Source organism: Calypte anna, chromosome 5, assembly GCF_003957555.1.
Source record: "Calypte anna isolate BGI_N300 chromosome 5, bCalAnn1_v1.p, whole genome shotgun sequence".
NCBI classification, from domain to species: Eukaryota; Metazoa; Chordata; class Aves; order Apodiformes; family Trochilidae; genus Calypte; species Calypte anna.
This window is the reverse complement of record NC_044250.1, coordinates 1,826,710-1,845,666: the sequence shown is the minus strand read 5'-3', so window position 1 is coordinate 1,845,666 and position 18,957 is coordinate 1,826,710. Positions and strand designations below refer to the sequence as shown.

Here is an 18,957-nt window from a genome sequence, read left to right as displayed (position 1 = left end):
CTGCTTGGAATCAGCCAGGAAGGATAAATAAAACTTCCTATTATTATTGATTAATGCAAAATGGTCACAAGAAAAGATTGCTGTCATCAGGAAAGCTGGGGGTCCCAAGTGCCTTGTCCTGGAAGAACATCCACAGATACCCTGAGACCTGAGGAAGCCAGCAGTGAACATGCTCTGCCATCCTTTATGCCCTTGCACCACAACCCCTTGCATAACCCAACAACAGGGATGATTATTTTGTAATAAAAGTGCCCCACAGCAAAGAAAAAGGTGGCACTGTCCCACCTGTTAATTAAGCAGTGCCCTGAGCACATCCCTAGCTGTGCCTGCTGCCAAAAGGCTCTCCTTGTGCCAAAAGAAATCTGCTAAGTGTGACAGGCTTTGAGGTGGTAATTCAGAGTGACAAAATGGAGTAAAACTGTGGTGTTTTCAGGTACCATAGCAAAATCCTCCTTTTGAAGATGAACATAAAGGAGCAAGGTGAAATTCTGGTGGAAAAGGAGGGGGGGAAATTTAGAAAAGGAGGAAAGAGGAAGGAGGGGGGAAAAAGGAGGGAAAGCAAGAAAAATTAAAAGGGCAGGGAAAAAGGGGACGTGGGGAAAAAAGGGAAAGCAAAAAGTAAATAAGAGGGGAAAGGGCAAGGAAAGGTAAAAGGTAAAAAAAGGAAAGGGGGTAAATTAAAAAAGGAAAAAATGGTAAAGAGAAAAAAAGGTGAGGAAGATTTAGGTGGGGAAATAAGGTTTAAAAAGCGGGGGGAAGGAGCTAGAGGGTGGAAAGAAAAAAAAAGGGGGGGGGGAGACGGAAAAAAAAAAGTTAAAAAAGAAATAAATGGGGGTGTAAAGGAGGGAAGTAAAAGATTTTAAACCAGGCGACAAGGCAAGCAAGGGCGAGGAGGAGCAGGGGAGCTGCCCGAGAGGTGCCCGCAGCCCCCGTCCCACGGCCTGGGGGGGAGTGGACGGCGGCGGCCCCGGGCCCCGGGCCCGGCCTGGCGGGCAGCCCGCTGGCTCCCGGCTTCGCAAGATCGCCCCGGGCCAATGGCAGGGACCAGCCGGGCTCCGGCAGAGCCGGGATTGGTGCAGGAGCTCTGCTGATCCCTCTGGAAACCTCACCGGTACTGAATGGAGGAGGATGCTGGAGAGGAGGGGGGAGGAGGTAAAGGATGGGGAGGGGGGGAGGAGGAGGATGATGAGGGGAGGGGGTGGTGGAATGGGCCGAGCTTCCCGGGAAACAGGGCTGTGTGCGAGGAGAAAGTGGATCAGTACGGGGAAAAACCAGCCTAGGGGGGGCGGTTCCGAGCAAGCGAGCGAAGGGGTTGCAAGGGCCGGGCAGCTGAGAGACAAAGAGAAGGGAGGACATGAGAGAAGGGGAAGGGAGAGACCAGGGGATCAGCTGAGTTAAATCACCCGAGGAAAAAGCTCTTTCCCCACCGGCAGATCCCGGAGAAGCGCAGGGAAAGGTTGCCCCCCTCCTGCTTTTGGCAAGAAGACAAAGAAACAAGTGGCCCCATGGGGAAAGGAGGGGAGAAAGGAGGGGAGTCGGGCGAGCCGGAGGCGCAGCTTCGCTTCTACACCTGGGAGGAGATCCAGAAGCACAACCTGAGGACGGACAAGTGGCTGGTGATAGAACGCAAGGTTTACAACATCACCAAGTGGGCAAACAGACACCCGGGGGGTCACCGAGTCATCAGCCACTGCGCCGGAGAAGATGCCACGGTAAGGACCCACGCACGGACACCCACCCACGGGGCTGCCACCCCAGCCACCTCTGCCAGGTCCTTGCCTTCCCGGTGGTGATGGAAAACCGAGGCAGGTTTGGTGCAGGCAGCTGCCCGCCTCTCCCCCACCTGCTGTACGCTGAGCTCATCCCTTTGGCTGCTTTTAGGAGAGGGAAGGTTGGTTGGAAAGGGATGGATGCAACTCCTTGGGCAGCAGCTCCCACTCGCAGCATCTGGAAGATTGGTTGGGAAAGGTGGCTGGGGTTCTGCCTGGGTTGTCTTTGTGCCTTGCTTGTGCTGTGCCTGGAGCTCTGAATCTACGAGCCAAGTGCCCCCAAGTCTCCCCCTCTTCATGTTGTAGCTTATGACATCCAGAGTCCCAGCAGCCAAGTGCAAGAAGGGGTTAATGAGAGGCCAGTTTTAAAGTTGCTTCTGTGAGGAAGGTGAGCTTGAGAGGCTTTAACACAAGAAGCTTTTTAGAATTATTTTTTCTTATTCTCATCCCTCCCTCCCCCCAGGAGAGCTACAGGTTTCCCTAGAAAAAAAAAAAAAAAAAAAAAAAAGAAAAAACCCAAAAAAGAAACAGAAACTTTTGCTGCTGCTGCTCCTGCACTTCATAGCTGGTGTCAGCTACCTCTCATGTTTTAGCTACTTATAAAAAACAACCAACCAAAAACCTTGAAAAGAACGAATTGCCTGGGAAATTGTTGCCTGCAGTTTTTGCCCCACAGCCACCTTCTTCAGAAGTTCTCCCCTCAGGGTTTTAGCCCACAGTTAATAAAATTTAAACTGCCTTCTCAGAGCCCTTCCGAATATGTGCATGGGAAGTGGCAGGAAAGCCCAAGCTGTAACATTAACTGTTTGTCTCCCAGGGCTCTTAACACCTTAGTGAGGAGGTGGCTCCATGTGTGGCAGAATTAACTGGCAAGAATTAGGAACCTTTCCCTTCTGTCAGTTCCCATTTGCCTGTGCTCTGTGGTTATTTTCCATTTTTTTTTCCTTGAAGCACAGTGATGTGTTTTGGCGTTCCTGTCCCCTTCTCAATAAATCAGAAATGACTGGCATTCTGCCTCAGAAAAGATTGGCCAGGTTTTACTTTCAGCTGCTTAAAGGCAGGGCTGTTGTAAGCTGAGGACTTTGACTCCCAGCCCCAATAATTTAACTCCAATATCTCCACTAGAAACCAAAAAGCATCTGCTCTTGCATTTGGCTCTGTATCTTTGCAGGGAAGAACCACAGGTTTGTGGTTCTATTACTGCTGGTCCTCCTCCCACCTCCCCAAGGAACCTGGCATCCCCCTTTCCTCAGAGCAAGCTCCCTGAGGCATGGTCTTTAAGATGCTCTGAAATTGTTCATCACTGTTCTGAGCACTAAACCAGAAGTGGCATCTGGTTTTCAGCTTCCCTGTGACAAGTAACAGTTTACTGCCAAAAAATCTCTCTCATTCAGGGTGAGAAAGCCTTGGCCTTGACCCCATCAAGGCTTAGCAGATGAGTTTCCTTCTGGGGTTGCAAGATAACACAACTGGAAGAGTTTGGGAGGAGGAAAAGGCAATGATAAAACTTCTGTTTAACATGTTTACATTCCTAGTTCTTCAGTGGCTTTCAGCTTTCTCAGGTTCTCCTCAGCAGCTTGGACCTCCAGTCCAGCAAACAGGCACCAAAGGAACCTCAGCATCTCATTCATTTGGAGCAATCCTCTCGAGGATCAAGTGTCTCCATCTGCCACAAGCTGCCCACTGACACACTGAACTCCATGGCTGTGCCAGGCCACTAAACTACCCTGCTTGGCAAAGTGTCAGCTAATTCATCTCAGGGTGCTCACAAGAGCTAACTGAGGAGCCTCCATGGCAGCTGCTATGGTCAGAGTGCTCAGCTCATGGCAGGAGGAATGCCCAGCTTAGTTCATGCTCAAATTTCCTCTCCAGGTACTAACAACACAGACCATCATTCATTTTAGGCCATATTTTAAGATGCTGAGACAATGTACTAGCCTGGGACTGTGTTCTGGTATCACATCATGCACATTTGCCTTCAGAAAATGCAGGCAGGAGTGTGTGAGGGCACCTTGCAGTCTCTGTGTTTCAGAGATCTTCAAGGATGTGAAAGGACATCCTTGTATGGGCTGCACTAAGCACTTCACATGCTCAGGTGCTCCTCATACCTCAAGAATACAAAGTTTTTTTCACCAAAAGCAGGTGGAGCAATTCCCACTTGCACACTTCTCAGCTTATTTGGCCAGCAGACCACAAACTTGGGAGCTCAGGTGGAAATATCAGATGGCACTTCCCAGAGATTCTCTTTTCCCTCTTGCTTTTTATCTCCTGTAGTGCAGGCCTGAGGCAAGTTCCAAAATTCAGGTAGTATCTTATATTCAGGACCTGTTTGTAAAGGAGATGCATGAGATATAGCTAATAAAAAACAATCCTTCCATTATTGCAGCTTTCTGTCATCATCAGATGGTACTGATCAGATGTAATTCTCTCTCCTGCTTGGAGGCTATACAGAGAAAAATAAACCCCAAACATTCTCTACATTCTCTCCCTGGAAAAACCATGACAGAACAGTTTAAAAAATGTTTACAAAAGAAATCAGCTCCTGGCAGGGAAACCCCAAGAAGACAAAAATACCTCCTAGGTGGTCAGGCAGAAGCTGTTCAAGTCCTGAGTCACCCCCTCCAGTTAATACAAGACAAATCAGCAATATCTCCAGCATGATGATCACATCCTCCAAAGAATTTTTTCCCCCATTGGTTTAAACAATATTGAGACAATATTCTTATTGTCACCTTCACCTCTGTCCTCTTCTTCCCCTTTTTTCACCCCAAAATTGCAGCAGGTACAACCAGCTCTTCCCTTCCCCACTCATTCTGCTCTTTCCTTTCACATCATCTGCAAATTGTACCAGGGAAGGAAATTGGCAATCAGAGCTAACATTTCAGGGACACATCTGTGGGACCAAGAGTGGAAAATGCTGCAATAACTGGAGCATTATTAGTAAAAAAAGCTCAAAGCTGGTCTGCTACCAGTTCTACTGCTCTGTTGTAACCTTGGGCAACTCAGTCATTTAGTGCATCATTCCCTACCTGCATAAGGGAGAGGACTGTGTAACAGGAATCACCTTAATCCTGAAATTGGATACAAAAAGGCTTAGTTTGGGGACTGGCAAGAGAGGTAAGCTGAGAGTTCACAGGGAAATTCTGCTGCTTTACATAAAAAGTGCACCTCAGTTTAATTTCTGACATTTCAGTTTGCCTCTCCCATTGGAATCACTTTTCCCCCCCCTCCTTATTTCTTCCCCTAAAAACCTGAGACATTTTCTGTCTTTTTAAAATCAGTAAGTCATTCCACAGAGTTCTGGTTCTCTGCTGTACCTCTAACTTTTCACGTATGGTTTATTTATGATTTATTTATTTATATTTAACTTCAAGTTAAATGGCTCAGCTCTGCTTTTACTCCCCCACCCTTTCCTTATCTAACCCCCACAGCAAAGCTCCCATGGTCAGAGTCTTGCTTTGAAGCTCAGTCCAAAGTCTTGGAATCAGGTGAAAGTTTCTGTTGATTTTTGTGGACTTTGGGACTCAAGGTTGGTCAGCTGCTATTTCTGAACACCAGAAGTCAGCTCCCACAAGGGTCACAGCTGGACACAGGGAGCATTTCCCAGCCTGCCCCTTTCTGTTTAAATCCAGAAGGGAGGTTTTAGTCCCTACTATTGTTAGGCAATGGAATAAAGGTGGAAAGGCTGAAGCATGGTATCCCTGACTTCTATTTTTGGCTGGTTTTTTCTGTATCCATCTTAGCACTTCATTACAGTTTTTACACCTCTCCTGGATGATTTTCTAGAGTTAACTCCAGCTAAGCTCACAATCTCAAATATATGGATCAAATCTATGCTCCCATCAGGCATCTTTAGGACATCAGTTGACACAAACGTGCAGAAAGGGGAAGGAGTACAGATAAAGAAGAGCCAGGCATACTCAAGAATGCCAGGATCAAAAGGGCTCTACAAGCAAGGCATTTTCCTTCTGTGTTAGAAATCTTGAAAATCTGTAAGAAAAATATTATTCCAGCTGGGTTTCCTGCTCTCCCAGCCTCAGGAGTATATGGGATAGGATTTATTTCATGAGTTACATCAACAGTGAGTCTCATCCCTCAGTTTGATTCTGCTGCTGAAACTTAAGCTATTTACATCTTGCCACAAGTTTGAGAGAATTCAGTAAAATGCACCCAGTGCTTAAGGAATGTCCTGAACAAAAAATATGCAAGCAGTATCACCAACTACCTCTTATAGGGACAAGCAGCCATATAGCACAGCACAGGAGAAATGACAAGAAGTCTTAGCACAGGTATCGATAACCACCAGCTCTTTGAGACTGTTAAACATCTCAGAATCTGAATTTCAGAGTAATGAACCAAGGTTTTTGGTGGAAGGGCTTTTTTTTGAATGGGGTTTTAGATACTGCAAAGTTTGATAGCAAGCACTTTGAAGCAATTGCTTAAAAGTTCTAGTAAATAACTGAATTTTTGGGTTGGTTCCTTTCTAAGACATTTTACTTGGATTGATAGAATTACCTCTGTAGTTAGAATATGGTTCTAGAATAAAGAAGAGTCAAGGTAGCATTCAGACACTCAAATTATAGATCAAAAAGAGAAAGACAGTCTCCAAAATCAAGACTCTCCTCATATTCCTCAGCTGGGTTAGTGCTGGAATTTACAGGCTTGCCCTAAAATATTCAGTGATGTTTTTTGTGATGTCCAGGTTCAGTCACCCTCTCTCTCTTGAACTGCCTCCAGGCAGCCAACTTTCCAAAGGTATTTATATCCCAGTGAGGATTTACACAAATTCCTCCCTGCCTACCTTCTAAGAGATTTAACAGGATTTAGGTATTTAGCTGCTCAGAAAAACTTTCTTGAGGTGCCTTTCACCATATGTCTAGGTAGCATCCCAGATCTCACTGTTATTTCCTACTGGATAAGCAAATGAATCAACCTCTAGTAGAAATACTGCACTGAGCAATGATCACAGAGGTGGAAGTCAGTCTGGCACCCCTCCTGCACAGGAACATGAGGGGACAACCACTAAGAAGGACACTTGAGATGGATGGGAATGACACAAAAGAGTGGGAAGCAGCAGGTTACTCCTAAATCTTACCCATTGAATTCTATTTCCACTCCAGGATGCATTCCAAGCTTTCCACATCAATCCCACCTTGGTGAGAAAGTTTCTCAAGCCATTACTGATTGGAGAGCTTGCTCCAGGGGAGCCCAGCCAGGACAGAGATAAAAATGTGAGTATTTGTGTCTGTGCTGGGCTTCATGGTGGGTCTGTTCCACCATTTTTTTTCTTCTTGGGATGTCCTCCAGGTCAGAGGCAAGGCAGATGATTATAAAGGTCCAGGCAGCTCCAAAGAGGGGGAATACTCAGGGTCTGAACACCTCCATGTAGCAATGTGGATGTTCCAGTAGAGGTTAAAATGTGTGTGGGGGGAGGTGAGACATTCAGATGGGTGGGACAAGCCTTGCCTTTCCCACAGAGCCACCAACAGCTCTGCTGATGGTAACCATTCCCAGGAACCCATTCCAGGTGCACAGGCTGGTCTGATCCCATACTTGAAGGAAAATGGAAATTGAGAAACGTAGACAAGGAACCATGCACCAGCTCTTGTGACTGGTGTCCCTTCTGCTGTTCCTTCTCTGGTGACCAAGCTATGGGCAAGGTGAAGCAGATGTCTCCTTCTGGTGGCTGTTCTTGAGGAACATCCTCAGAGCAGCTCTGTGTCCCTCCCAGACAGTGTGTTCATTCATTATTCAGGCAATGGGCAGAGCATGACCAACTCTTGCCATGAAACTCAATCCTGGCCCATTGTTTGTGCTTGGCCATGATTATGATATCTGTGTCACTCACAATAGAAGAGCTGGTGCAAACCTTCATTCACCCAGGAATGTTCTTCATGAATGATTGCACAGGAGCTGACCCATGGATTAAACAGATGGCAGGTGCTCTGGTATTGGGAGCTCATCATCTGGAACTAAGCATAAGCAGTAGGAGTGGATTCTCTCTTTCTCCAGCTCTTTCTTTTGTACTTGTAAAGCTCATTGAGACCAGAGTCATCAGGTGATGGAACTCTCCAGAGAGCCAGGTCATGCTGCTGATTCACAGCAGCAGCTTGAATTACACTCCTAGCTCAAAGGGCAAAAGGTCAGGCTGGGGGCTCAGCCCAACCAGGATGTTTATTCATAGGAAAGTGCTATTGAGAAGCTAGAACACCAGCTGAATCTGGAGGGAGGGCCTTCCTTACTTCTGCTAGAGCCAACCAACACAAGGAACAGCTAAGTCCTTGGTATGGAGCTTGCTCTGCCTTCCTTAGACTCATTCACACCTACTCACAAGCTTCACACTCTGTCTTGCTTGTCTGTTTTGCAGCCCCAGCTGGTGGAGGATTTCCGGACCCTGAGGAAGACAGCAGAGGACATGAACTTGTTCAGAGCAAATCCTTTGTTCTTCTCTCTTTACTTGGGCCATATTATTGCAATGGAAGTTTTGGCTTGGTTAATGGTTTCATACTTTGGTACTGGCTGGATCACAACTCTCATCCTTGCCTTCATCCTTGCAACATCCCAGGTGAGAAGCACAGAGTATCCTGGCTATGCAAATAACTCAGGAGAAGGCCAGTGTGAATCCAACTTATGATAGATGAATTATCAGTGCAAAGCAGTCACAGCAGCAGAAGACATTGACAACATACCTGCCACTGTGGTGCCTTCTGGCCACCCCTACCCACTGCTGGCTGTGGATCACATCTTTTCCTCACCTCTTTGATCTTCTCTTCCACATCATGGTGGACTTGGTAGTGTGAGGTTTACGATTGGATTCAGTGATCTTAAAGAGTCTTTCCCAGCCTAAATGATTCTATGTTCCCCTCCAGAATGAAACCAGAGATCTTCACCTTCTCACTTCAGTTAATTCCCACACTCAAAACTTGCCTTCTATCTACATTTCCTCTTGGGCTTCATTCTGATTTCAACCAGCTCCCTAACTACTTGATTTCCCTTCACCCCAGGCCCAGGCAGGGTGGCTGCAACATGATTTTGGACACCTCTCTGTCTTCAAGAAGTCTTCTTGGAACCACATTGTCCACAAGTTTGTCATTGGACACCTGAAGGTAAAGGACATTATGGACCTGTGGCACTGTGGAAACAGCTGCAGACACTTTGAATATATCAAAGCAATAAAGTGCAGCTTTACACTGTTCTGCAGTGAGCAGAGGCACAGAAGAGAAGTTAGTGACCATTGCACATGGAGATGTTGTGCAGTAGAGATAAGAGAGCACAGTGATAGCTGTTGGAAAGCACAGTAGTTCCACAAGCTTCAGTGCCACCACACCCATTTATAGCAGCTGGGGACAAAGTTTATTAAACTGTATTAATCCCTATTTTAACATCCTACTGCTGCCATGCCCTCCACCCCCTTCACACTGAGGTACAGTATTTTTCAGATGTCCCATCCTGCTACATCCCATCCATTCAAGATGCCTCCAAACCTTCAATCCTGGGCAAGGTCCAGGGGTAGTCCAGACATTTCAGCATCCACCTGCAGCAGGGATTTAGGAGAGGGTGGGGCATGGCTTTGCCCATTCTCCCAAATCCACTTCATCATTCCTGGTTCCTCACAGGCAACAGGGGGAAACCAGTATGATAATCAGTAAGGCAGCAAGAGGGTTTAGTGGTGGACTTGGTTGTGTCACCAGTTGGAGTCAATGATCTTAAAAGGTCTTTTCCAACCTAAGTCAGTTCTCCAACTGATTCTGTGTTTCAGCTACTAATTACAACTTCACATGTGGGAAGACATGATGCCATGCAACTCAGAGTATATTTATTCCTCCTCCTTTCAGTACAGATGCTCCTCAGAGAGGGCAAACCAGCCCTCCAGAGCCAGCAGTCTCATAGCAACCACCAGCTTAGACACTCACTGCTTGTTGCTATTTCAAAAGCAAATAACAGTTTGGCCATGATCAGAGTTGTACTGTTTTAGTTTATATAAAAGAATGGATAATCCTACCAGCAGAGGAACTCTTCTTTCCCATGGATTAACTCCTTCTTCTTGTGTCTGCTCAGGGGGCCTCTGCAAACTGGTGGAACCATCGTCACTTCCAGCACCACGCCAAACCCAACATATTCAAGAAGGACCCAGATGTGAACATGCTGCACATTTTTGTCCTTGGAGATACACAGCCTGTTGAGGTAAGGCAAAATCATTAAAACAAAAAAAAAAACACTGTCCTAAAGGGCTTCAGAAAATGCTTGTGGGATACCAGGAGTTGGACAGTGTTGGGAGATAGAAATTGTGCAATCAAGATTTCCAGGAATGCTAAAAAAGGAAATGCCTCATCCAGGGATTTCATCTGTTTATGTTGTTTAAGAGCAGTTTGTCTCTCACACCCTCACAAACCTTGGGCTGAAGAGCAAGACTGAATGTACAGTTCCCTATCCATTTCCTACACTGACCACAGGAAAGTGAAGCAGTGAATATAGGACTGGAAAGCAAGTAGAAAGTCTTTAAAGACAACTTCACCCTGCTGGCTTGGAATATCAACATGAGCAGAAAAGATGGTGTTCCTCAGTAATTCATCAAGAACATTTCAAAACTGATTTCCACAGAAAATATCTGCCAATATGAGCTTGCCCAGCTGTGCCCCAAACAAACAAGGGTCTGGTGAAACTTCTCTGCATCTGCTCTCTCTAGGTGGGACATAGTAACAGAGGATTTGGTGCAGAGCAGCTCTCAATGACCACACTTCATTTCCTATCACTTCCACATCAAACCAGTGACAGGACATTATAGATTTAAGCACATCTGTGTGACTTGCTGTAGTGCCTGCTAAGGAGCATGCTAGTTTTCCCTGTTGGTAAAATAAGTTTTTACAAGACCTGGCTGATGGCAGGAGTTCATGGGTTAGTCCAAACTCACCAGTCAGTTATTGTGGGGGATTTTACATGTGAGTGTCATAATCCAAGCCTGAGCTTTCTCCTCTGTCCCCTGCAGTATGGCAAGAAGAAGCTGAAGTACCTGCCTTACAACCACCAGCACGAGTACTTCTTCCTCAGTGAGTATCTTCCCTGCACTCTGCTTTTCTCCCTGCCTGCCAGGTGATCTTCCCAGCCCCTACTTGTGTTAGCAGAGCAACTGCCTAATGCCCAGCTCATCCTTCCCTTCCCCAGGCCCACCATCCCTCTGGGCAGGTCCCAAATCAGTTTAGACATCCAAGCATTTTGAACATTGCCAGCGTGGTCTTGTAAAGCAAGAGAAACAGCAGAGATTGGGAAATAAGGAAAAAAAAAAAAGGATGTTGCAATGCTCTTTGATAAGTCAAGGTCAATGGGTGTGAAGCAGAAGCAACCCCCATCACTACCACCTCACCTCTCTCACCAGTGCCAGGCAGACTTCTCCTTAAAACCAGTCCTCAGCCACCAGCTCACTCTCATGTCCCAACACCCTTCCACCCCCTCTGATGGCCAAAACATTTCCCTTTGCTTTGCAGTCTTCCCACCTCTGCTCATCCCTGTGTATTTCCAAATCCAAATCATCTCGACCATGATCAGGCGCAGGTTCTGGGCGGTGAGTGCAATGTTCCCTCGAGCTTGGTGGGCTCTGGCTGCCTTGGGAGAAATCACACTTGAGCAGGGAGGGAGGCCAGCAGGCAGGGATTGCTGTACTGATTAGCCAGAGTCCCTAACACCACCAAGGAGACGGTGTAGGAGGTAGGCAAGGTGATGCTTAACATCTTCTCTCTCCCCCTAGGACCTAGCCTGGGCCATCAGCTACTACCTGCGCTACTTCATCACATACATCCCATTCTATGGTGTCCTGGGATCCCTGTCTCTCCTCACTTTTGTCAGGTAGGAGATAAAGGGCATCCCTCCTGCTCTCCCCTCCTGCCCTTCCTCCCTCTCTCCCTGTCCAGATGAACCAAGTCTCAGCTCTGCTGTGGCCCACAGGCCTTCCCAGTAGAGGTTCACAGCAGTCACTGTGTGTTCCCTTGGCCATTCCCACTGCTTCACCTTCCTCTCATCATCTCACTTCCACCTCCCCACTTTAGAATTGGTTCTGGTGCTCAGCATCTTCCCCTGCTTGCATCTTCCTCTGCCCTTGTGATGGTCCAGCCAAGATTTTCCTTTCTTTGTTCATTGTCTCTTCTCACACACTGCCCAATCCCAACACCTTCATGCATTTTGTTCCATTTTGGTCAAGGATGATCCCTTCCAGAGTGTCTCTGGCCACCTTCTTCCCACCTTACTGGGAAGGTATGGTGCTTCCCAGTAAGTGAGATGCTCACCACTTCTCCAGTGGGGAAGACTGCATGGCCTGTACACCAGCTAGTACCAAGGGGTGGCATTTAGCCCCACAGTTAGCATTAGTTTGAGGAAAGCATTTAATCACAGTGAAAAACATGTTCTATTAAAATAAATAATTTTTGAATAAAAAGAAATGGCAACAGAAACCTTCACATTGTTAGAACCTTTGCCTCCACAAAAATTAATGGTACTGGTCATGACTTGGGACCTTAGGAAAAGAGGAGATTCAAAAGGCACACAGTTATGGAAGTGCCTCCCAACCTTTCCAGTCTGAAATCAAATGGAAAAACTTATGACAAGCCCATCTGTTATTTCCAAGACTTCTCTATTTTGATTAAGCTAAAACTGGAAGAAGAAAGGCAAAAATGCAAATTTAGATCACTGCTCTTTCAAGAAACAAGCCAAGGATGCTTCAGGACAGCTGCCTTGTCAAGGTGTATCTAAGTCTCAGCTTAGAAATACTATTTTGGGTAAATAAAGAGAAGAAAGTGCATTTCTGGGTGCTAATAGTGCAATTATATACCATAAGCAATAAACAAACCACTCCAAAGCAATTCCCAGCCCAGTGCAGGGCTGAGACTTATGGTAAAGGTACTGAGAGAGCAAAGGGAAGCTGTGAGCCCCAGCAAGCTAAGCTTGGCACCCAGAAAGATAACATGAGTGGGGAGGTGGAGTTGCAAGTTAATGGATATCCAGCAAGCAATGGGAAAGCTGCTCCCTGTAAACCCCACTCTACCTCACCTCCTGATATGCAATATCAATTTTCATGGGGTTTTTTGCCTGTTTTTGAAGGTTTTTGGAGAGTCACTGGTTTGTGTGGGTCACCCAGATGAATCACATTCCAATGGAAATTGATTCTGAGAAGCACAGAGACTGGCTTAGCTCTCAGGTAACTGGGAGGGGAAAGAATAACCCTGAGTCACCCCAAAATGGATGAGATGGTTACTTGAAGAGCAGATGGGTTCCCACTATCCCCAGGTACTCGTGTACCCCCCAGGTCTCTCTCTGTCCATGATCCCTCCCATAAAAATATCCTCCCCAGAGCCAGCAATGCTGGGTCCAGACATGGAAGTCCAAACTTCTGTAAATAACTGACAATCAGAGGGTTTGATTTTGATTTGAGGCAGTATCAGGTTCAAGAAGGATGGTTTGGCTTTCCTGGGTGGTGTTGGCATATACACATAAACAAAAAGAAGAGCTCCCCAAAAAATCAAAGCTGGAGAGAGAGAGACCTCAATATATTTATGAAGTTCTATTTCAGCCCTAAGGACTGAAATGAAAACCTGCTGCTTTTTACACCTTTTTAATGCCTGGTTAGCCAAATCCAACCTTGCTGAAAGCACACCACTTTCTTACAGTTGCCCAAGTCCTGTTCAGACCTAGAGGATAATGAGAACAATTCCAACCCTCACCAGGTGAATTTAGTGTAACTGAGCTGAGAGGAGAAATCACAGTGTTCATCAGTGTAATTAGGATTTCTGGTTGTTAATGGGGGACCTGAAGGTGAGCTTTCGAAGTCTGGCTGATTCATCACCAGATGTCCACAAACTCCCTCCTTAAATTGTCCCCCTTGCCACCACTCAGCCCTGTGGAGACCTGAGCAGCAGCACAAGAGGTGACAGCAAGCCCTGAAGGAGGATTAAAGCTCCTCTTGCTGCAACCACCTCCCTCAGCATGGCAGTCTCATAACCCTAACCCTCCACCAGCTCAGGAGCAGAGCAAGATGCACATCAGCCCCTGGCAGAGGAGCTTTGTTCTGATTTGAGGGTTTTTAGGGTTTTTTTACTCACTTGTTCTCTTGCCTCCCCAGATGGCAGCCACCTGCAATATTGAGCAGTCCTTTTTCAATGACTGGTTCACCGGGCACCTGAACTTTCAAATTGAGCACCAGTGAGTACACACCCAGAACCATTTGGCTGCTATCAGGTTGTCACAACACTGGACTTGACATCTGTGGGATGAGGGAGGATCTTTGGATCTTCCATATGCCAAAGAAAGAGACTCCCAGAATATAAGGGGTCACAGTCTGCTTTCTACAAACACAGCATCTGTCCCTCTTACCACCAAATACTTCAGCTTTCACTCTCATTCTTTCAATTTGAGATTTAATTAGGAGTCAGTGGTAAAATCTACCAGCTACTATAGCTATGGGACCCATATCCCGAGCTAACTACTTGAACTTGAGTATCCATTTCAGAAACCTTCTCTCCCTAAAAGCACCTCAGTGTTTTCTAGCTGTGTGGGACTGGGTAGACTGCTGGGAACCAGGTTCCAGGAAAAAATAAAATAAAAAATAAAAAGATTAAAATCAGGGCCACATAGACAGTTTGTTGCCAGTGACAACACCAAATGTAGAAGAGAGAGCATTTAGGGTAAAGCTGACTGGTTTGGAAGTCAGCTTAGGAAATCTCCAGTGAACAGAACAAGGCAAGGTGAGCCCAAATTCCTCATTACCTGGAAGCTCATGGGAGAGCAAAGCAGAGGTGGGAACTCAATGCATTCAGTTTTCACAAGGCTCCTTGAAACAGAGGACAGATGCCTCTTACTCTTTTCTCTGCTTGAAGAGCTTGAGGAGGTGTCAATAACTGGCCCTTGGGGTCAGTCTCTAGAGTTTTCTCAGGTTTGTTTTCTCTTTCCTCATTGCAGTCTGTTTCCAACAATGCCACGGCACAACTTCTGGAAGGTGAAACCTTTGGTCAAGTCATTATGTGCCAAGTATGGAGTCCAGTATGAAGAGAAACCTCTTGGAAAAGCATTTGTAGACATTGTTGGGTAAGATCCTTCTCGTATTACCTGCAGATTGAAATTCATTGTTCCATGAACAGCTGATTCTTTCCTAGCAGAGAGAATTCAGGATACTACAGAGCCTTCAGAAAGTGGGCTGGGATGTTGCAATTTGGGGTCACTAGGTTAATAACCTTCATGTCTTAGTCCAAGGAACACCTGGAGCAGTGCTGAGCCACAGCAGAACTGACACAGCTCCAGTGATTTTGTGGACTACAGCCAGGCTGACAGCAGATGGGAAGCTGCTTCACTCCATCATGGGGAAAGAGAATAAGTGTCCTCCAGAGCAGCTTCTGCAACCAGAGCCCTGCTATCAAAGCTCCAATTTAATTAGTCACAACTGAGATGGGGACTAACTTGATCTAATAACCCTTTTAGTACACCTTTTTTAATATGCTGTATTTAATAATCTGTTTTTCAAAACTCTTCTGGCAGCTGCTTCTCACTGGCAGGGTCTCTTCAGGCTGCAAAGTGAGATGAATCAAAGAGGAATGAGTCAGGTTACAGCCCGTGCTGTTTCCATTTGAGCCCTGCCAGCAACAAAGGGCTGTTCCCTCCAGACATAGCTGCAGAGCAGTCTCATAGTCCTTGTCAGGCAGACTCTGTGTTAATGTTTCTGTCTCAATTACTCCAAAGGAAATAATTCATGACAGGGAACATGAGAAAGGAGTCTGCAGGCCAAGGATCTCCACTCACAAACCATTCTAAACAAATGCAAATGAAAGCAGGTTGGCCAAAAATGTTGGCAGAAAGGCTGAAAACTGCTTCAAAAATTTCCTTTCCTCCTCTTAACCAGTCAGACCTGAGACCCAGGAGAGTTATTTCCAGCATCCCACTGTACATGTCCCTAAAAGTCCCTACACATGTTCTCAGAAACCACCTCAGCAATGACTGCCCTCCTGGTAGAAAAATCATCTCCTGTAAATGATATAAAGCTCCATTTCCAGACCAAATTCTGTTTGCCAGAGGACTTTTTGGGCCCAAACCACTCCAGATCTGTCCTACAATATTTGTGGAGCTGATGCAGATGGGAAATTCTGCACGAGAATTCCCAGGGGGTGATTTGGGGAAACTCTCTCATAGGTGAAACATGGTGAGCCAAGGCAATTCTTCTCTGCTGTTTATTGAGGGTGAAGTCTGTGCTCCACTTAGTCTCCAACTGGTCATTTTGGGGTGCAAAATAGGTATATTAGGTATATTATAATAATAGCTGTTACCTGCTGTACTGGGGAAAGACATTCAGTGCCCTGTAGGTTCATACTCAAATTCACTAAAAGGCTGTTCTGTAGGGAAGAAAAAAACATGGAAGGAAGATTCCAGGCCAAACAAGTTTCTCTTCATTTTCTTCCCACAGGTCCCTAAAGAAATCTGGAGCTCTGTGGCTGGATGCTTACCTCCATAAATGAACATGAGTCTTAATGGGGAGGTGTGAGTGACAGGGAGGGATTTGGGGGAGGGTGCATGGGGGGGAAATCATAGGTGTGTCTTTTACTCTTGGATTTCAGTCTATAGCTACATGCACAGTTGGAGGGGAGTTTCCTGTCTCATGAACCTCTATGGGCTCAGGCAACCTCTTTAGTCCAAACTGATTAAAAAATACACTTCAGAGGATGACAAGCAGTGCCAGTATTGCACAAAACAGAAGGTTGGGAGAGGATGGATTGAAAGAACACTTTAAAAAGGGGCATTAATATCCGACCTTGACCTTCTCTTAAGAAGACTGATTCTGCCTACACCACACAAGCCCCTGATTCACAGGCACTTCAGACTTGTCAGGCTTCAGTGTGGATTTGCAGCCTAGGGACACCCCAGTCAGCTTATGCCTCTTTTTCCCTATGTTTGTGTGAAAGAGAAGCTCAGCACAGTCTCATTTGGTTATCAAGGTAAAAATAAGATGGTCCATGGTCTCCTGGTACCAGGGTGCTAAGCTGGGCTGAGATGCCCATCAGTCCTGCCTGCAGGAATCACATCCCCTGGGGGACTGGCAGCTGTGCTGCCCAGACTCCCACTCTCTTGAGCTCCCTCCTTCCTCTCCCTCCTCTCCTTCTCTAATCATAAAATCACTTTAGTAAAAGCTGGGGTACTGACCCTGCACAACTGATGTCTAAGCACCTCTCAGCAGGGTTAATCTCACTGTATTTTTATAACCAGCCCTTATTTTCAGGGGTCCATGGAAGATCTTTGGGCTTAAACAACAAAACATCTCCTTTGGGAAAGGATCTGTTGTCTCTTTAATGAGCAACAGGTCTGGTAAAGTGCTATGGCTGTCTGTAAATTAAACAAAAGGCCAAAATAAGCCACATAAGCAAAACTTACTAATTGCTTGTGGATGCTCCAGTGTAACCACAAGTGATCCTTTCAGCAGAGCAGAGTTGGGCTTCAGGCTGCAAAAACACATGGTTCTGCCTGTCTGCACATGCTTGGCAGGAACCAAACCTCTTTTTTCCTTCTCAGAGGCCAGGAGCAATGGCATTTTTTACCCTTCTCTTGTGAACTTGAAGGAAATGAGTTCTCCCTGCAAGAGAAGGAGCTGCCCAACTGTTTGACTCAGCCCTTTGGGGAGGCAGCTGAGGAGAGAATTGATCAGGCTGTGCTGGGGATAGGAAACCTTCTGGAAATCCCTCTTACAAGTTGTCTAAAACTCATATTTTTCTGCCCAACACCTAATTACTAAAATCCACCTACCAGGAGATATGGTTGAACAGCTTCCAAGTGCTTCTGTAACAGGCAACCTGAGCCCAAATAAATCAAGGGCTTTAGATTTGGTTGTAATAGAACCAAAGAGACAGTTTATGATATAAGGCCATGGTTTCAAAAGCAGTTTTCAGTTCTGACAGCTGTCTCATTGCTTGCTCTGAACACCCAGCAGGGATTTTCCAGCTATTAGGCCATGACTTTGCATGCCTCATTGCTTTGCTCAGCTCTGAAACTGGATCCTCTCTATCAGATCACTGAATCAGATCACACAGGCCCACAAAATCAACACAAGTTCTTCCTGAACCAAGACAACTCCAGGATTGTGATCAGCTACTTAAAATACAAATAAATCTCCTTCTTTGAAGAATAAAATGAGATTAATTCTTTGCTTACAGATGGGAAATTTATAGGAGGGTTGCAACTAAAGCTAGCTAGAAATGCTGAAGGTTTGTAAAGAGCTTATTTTGGTGTTCTTGCCCAGCCCTAAGATGGCAACACCCAATCATCACTAGAAATGGTTAGGATGAAAAGCTACAGCCTCTGGGTTGTCTCTGAGAAGACTTTGAGCAATTTTTAGAGTGAATTTCTAATAGCACAAACAATAATGTCCTTTTGGGTGCTGTAATTTCCCAGACAGGTAGTAAGAAGCTACTAGTTAGCTAGTGATTGTGGCTAACATTGTTAAGACTGCCTTAATGTGCATCTCTCTCTGCCTCCTTGAATGTATCTCACTCTTTCTGCTCCAGCAAGGTTGACCACAAGCACACAGCAGCAGCAGCACTACAACAATCTTTTAAATATTCAGATTATTTTTATGACAGTTCATATTTTCTCACCTTTCTGGATTCTATTTCCAGAGCAAATATTTCCTTACTACAGATGCCTCTTCTTCCTCACTATTCTCCCCTCTTCTCCCTGTTACCTTTCTTCTTGGGGAACCATTTGAACCATTTGCTTTTTAACATCTAGAGAAACTGCAGGAAACTGGTAGCTCAGCCTAGGTAGAGTCCTGCTTTAGGTGCTTTAGCAGCTTGAAGTCCCTTTTGCCACTTCACCAGCCTACTGGAAGGACTCTTTTTTTCTGCTAAAGACCCAAAGAACTGCCAGCACAACAGCCTGGCCTAACAGGACACAGCAGCTATGGAAGTATGGAAGAACTTCAAACACCCAAGGAGAGAAAGCAACCATGCTGCAACAACCTACAGGAGGACAGACCAGCTCTTAGGCAAATGGGAAATTTTTTTTCACAAGACCTTGGAAGATTCCAAGGAGAAGAAAGGGGGGAAAGAGGAAAGAGCTTGGTATTAACTCTGCCCCAGCTACTTGCTTCTTTTGGACTCTCAAAAAACACTCTTTTCATGAAAAATGTTCAGTTGCTCAAATCCAAAAATAAAAACCTTGCAACACTGTA

General features: G+C 45.8%; 2 protein-coding genes across 2 annotated transcripts in view; one reads left to right on the top strand and one right to left on the bottom strand.

Annotated features, from left to right (window-relative positions):
• Positions 1-9,851, bottom strand: part of FADS1 (fatty acid desaturase 1) — a 23,784-nt gene extending 13,933 nt beyond the window's left edge. The window contains exon 1 of the mRNA XM_030450970.1: positions 9,772-9,851. The gene's annotated coding sequence lies outside the window, so the exon portion shown is untranslated. The remainder of the gene's footprint in view (positions 1-9,771) is intronic.
• FADS2 (fatty acid desaturase 2) lies at positions 1,117-18,957 on the top strand. The gene is made up of 13 exons (XM_030450968.1): positions 1,117-1,152; positions 1,434-1,712; positions 6,890-7,000; positions 8,137-8,334; positions 8,774-8,875; positions 9,828-9,953; positions 10,756-10,816; positions 11,252-11,328; positions 11,512-11,609; positions 12,858-12,954; positions 13,876-13,955; positions 14,712-14,837; positions 16,204-18,957. Exons 1-13 carry the CDS (start codon positions 1,129-1,131, stop codon positions 16,253-16,255), a joined length of 1,431 nt encoding a protein of 476 aa, XP_030306828.1. The 5' UTR covers positions 1,117-1,128; the 3' UTR covers positions 16,256-18,957.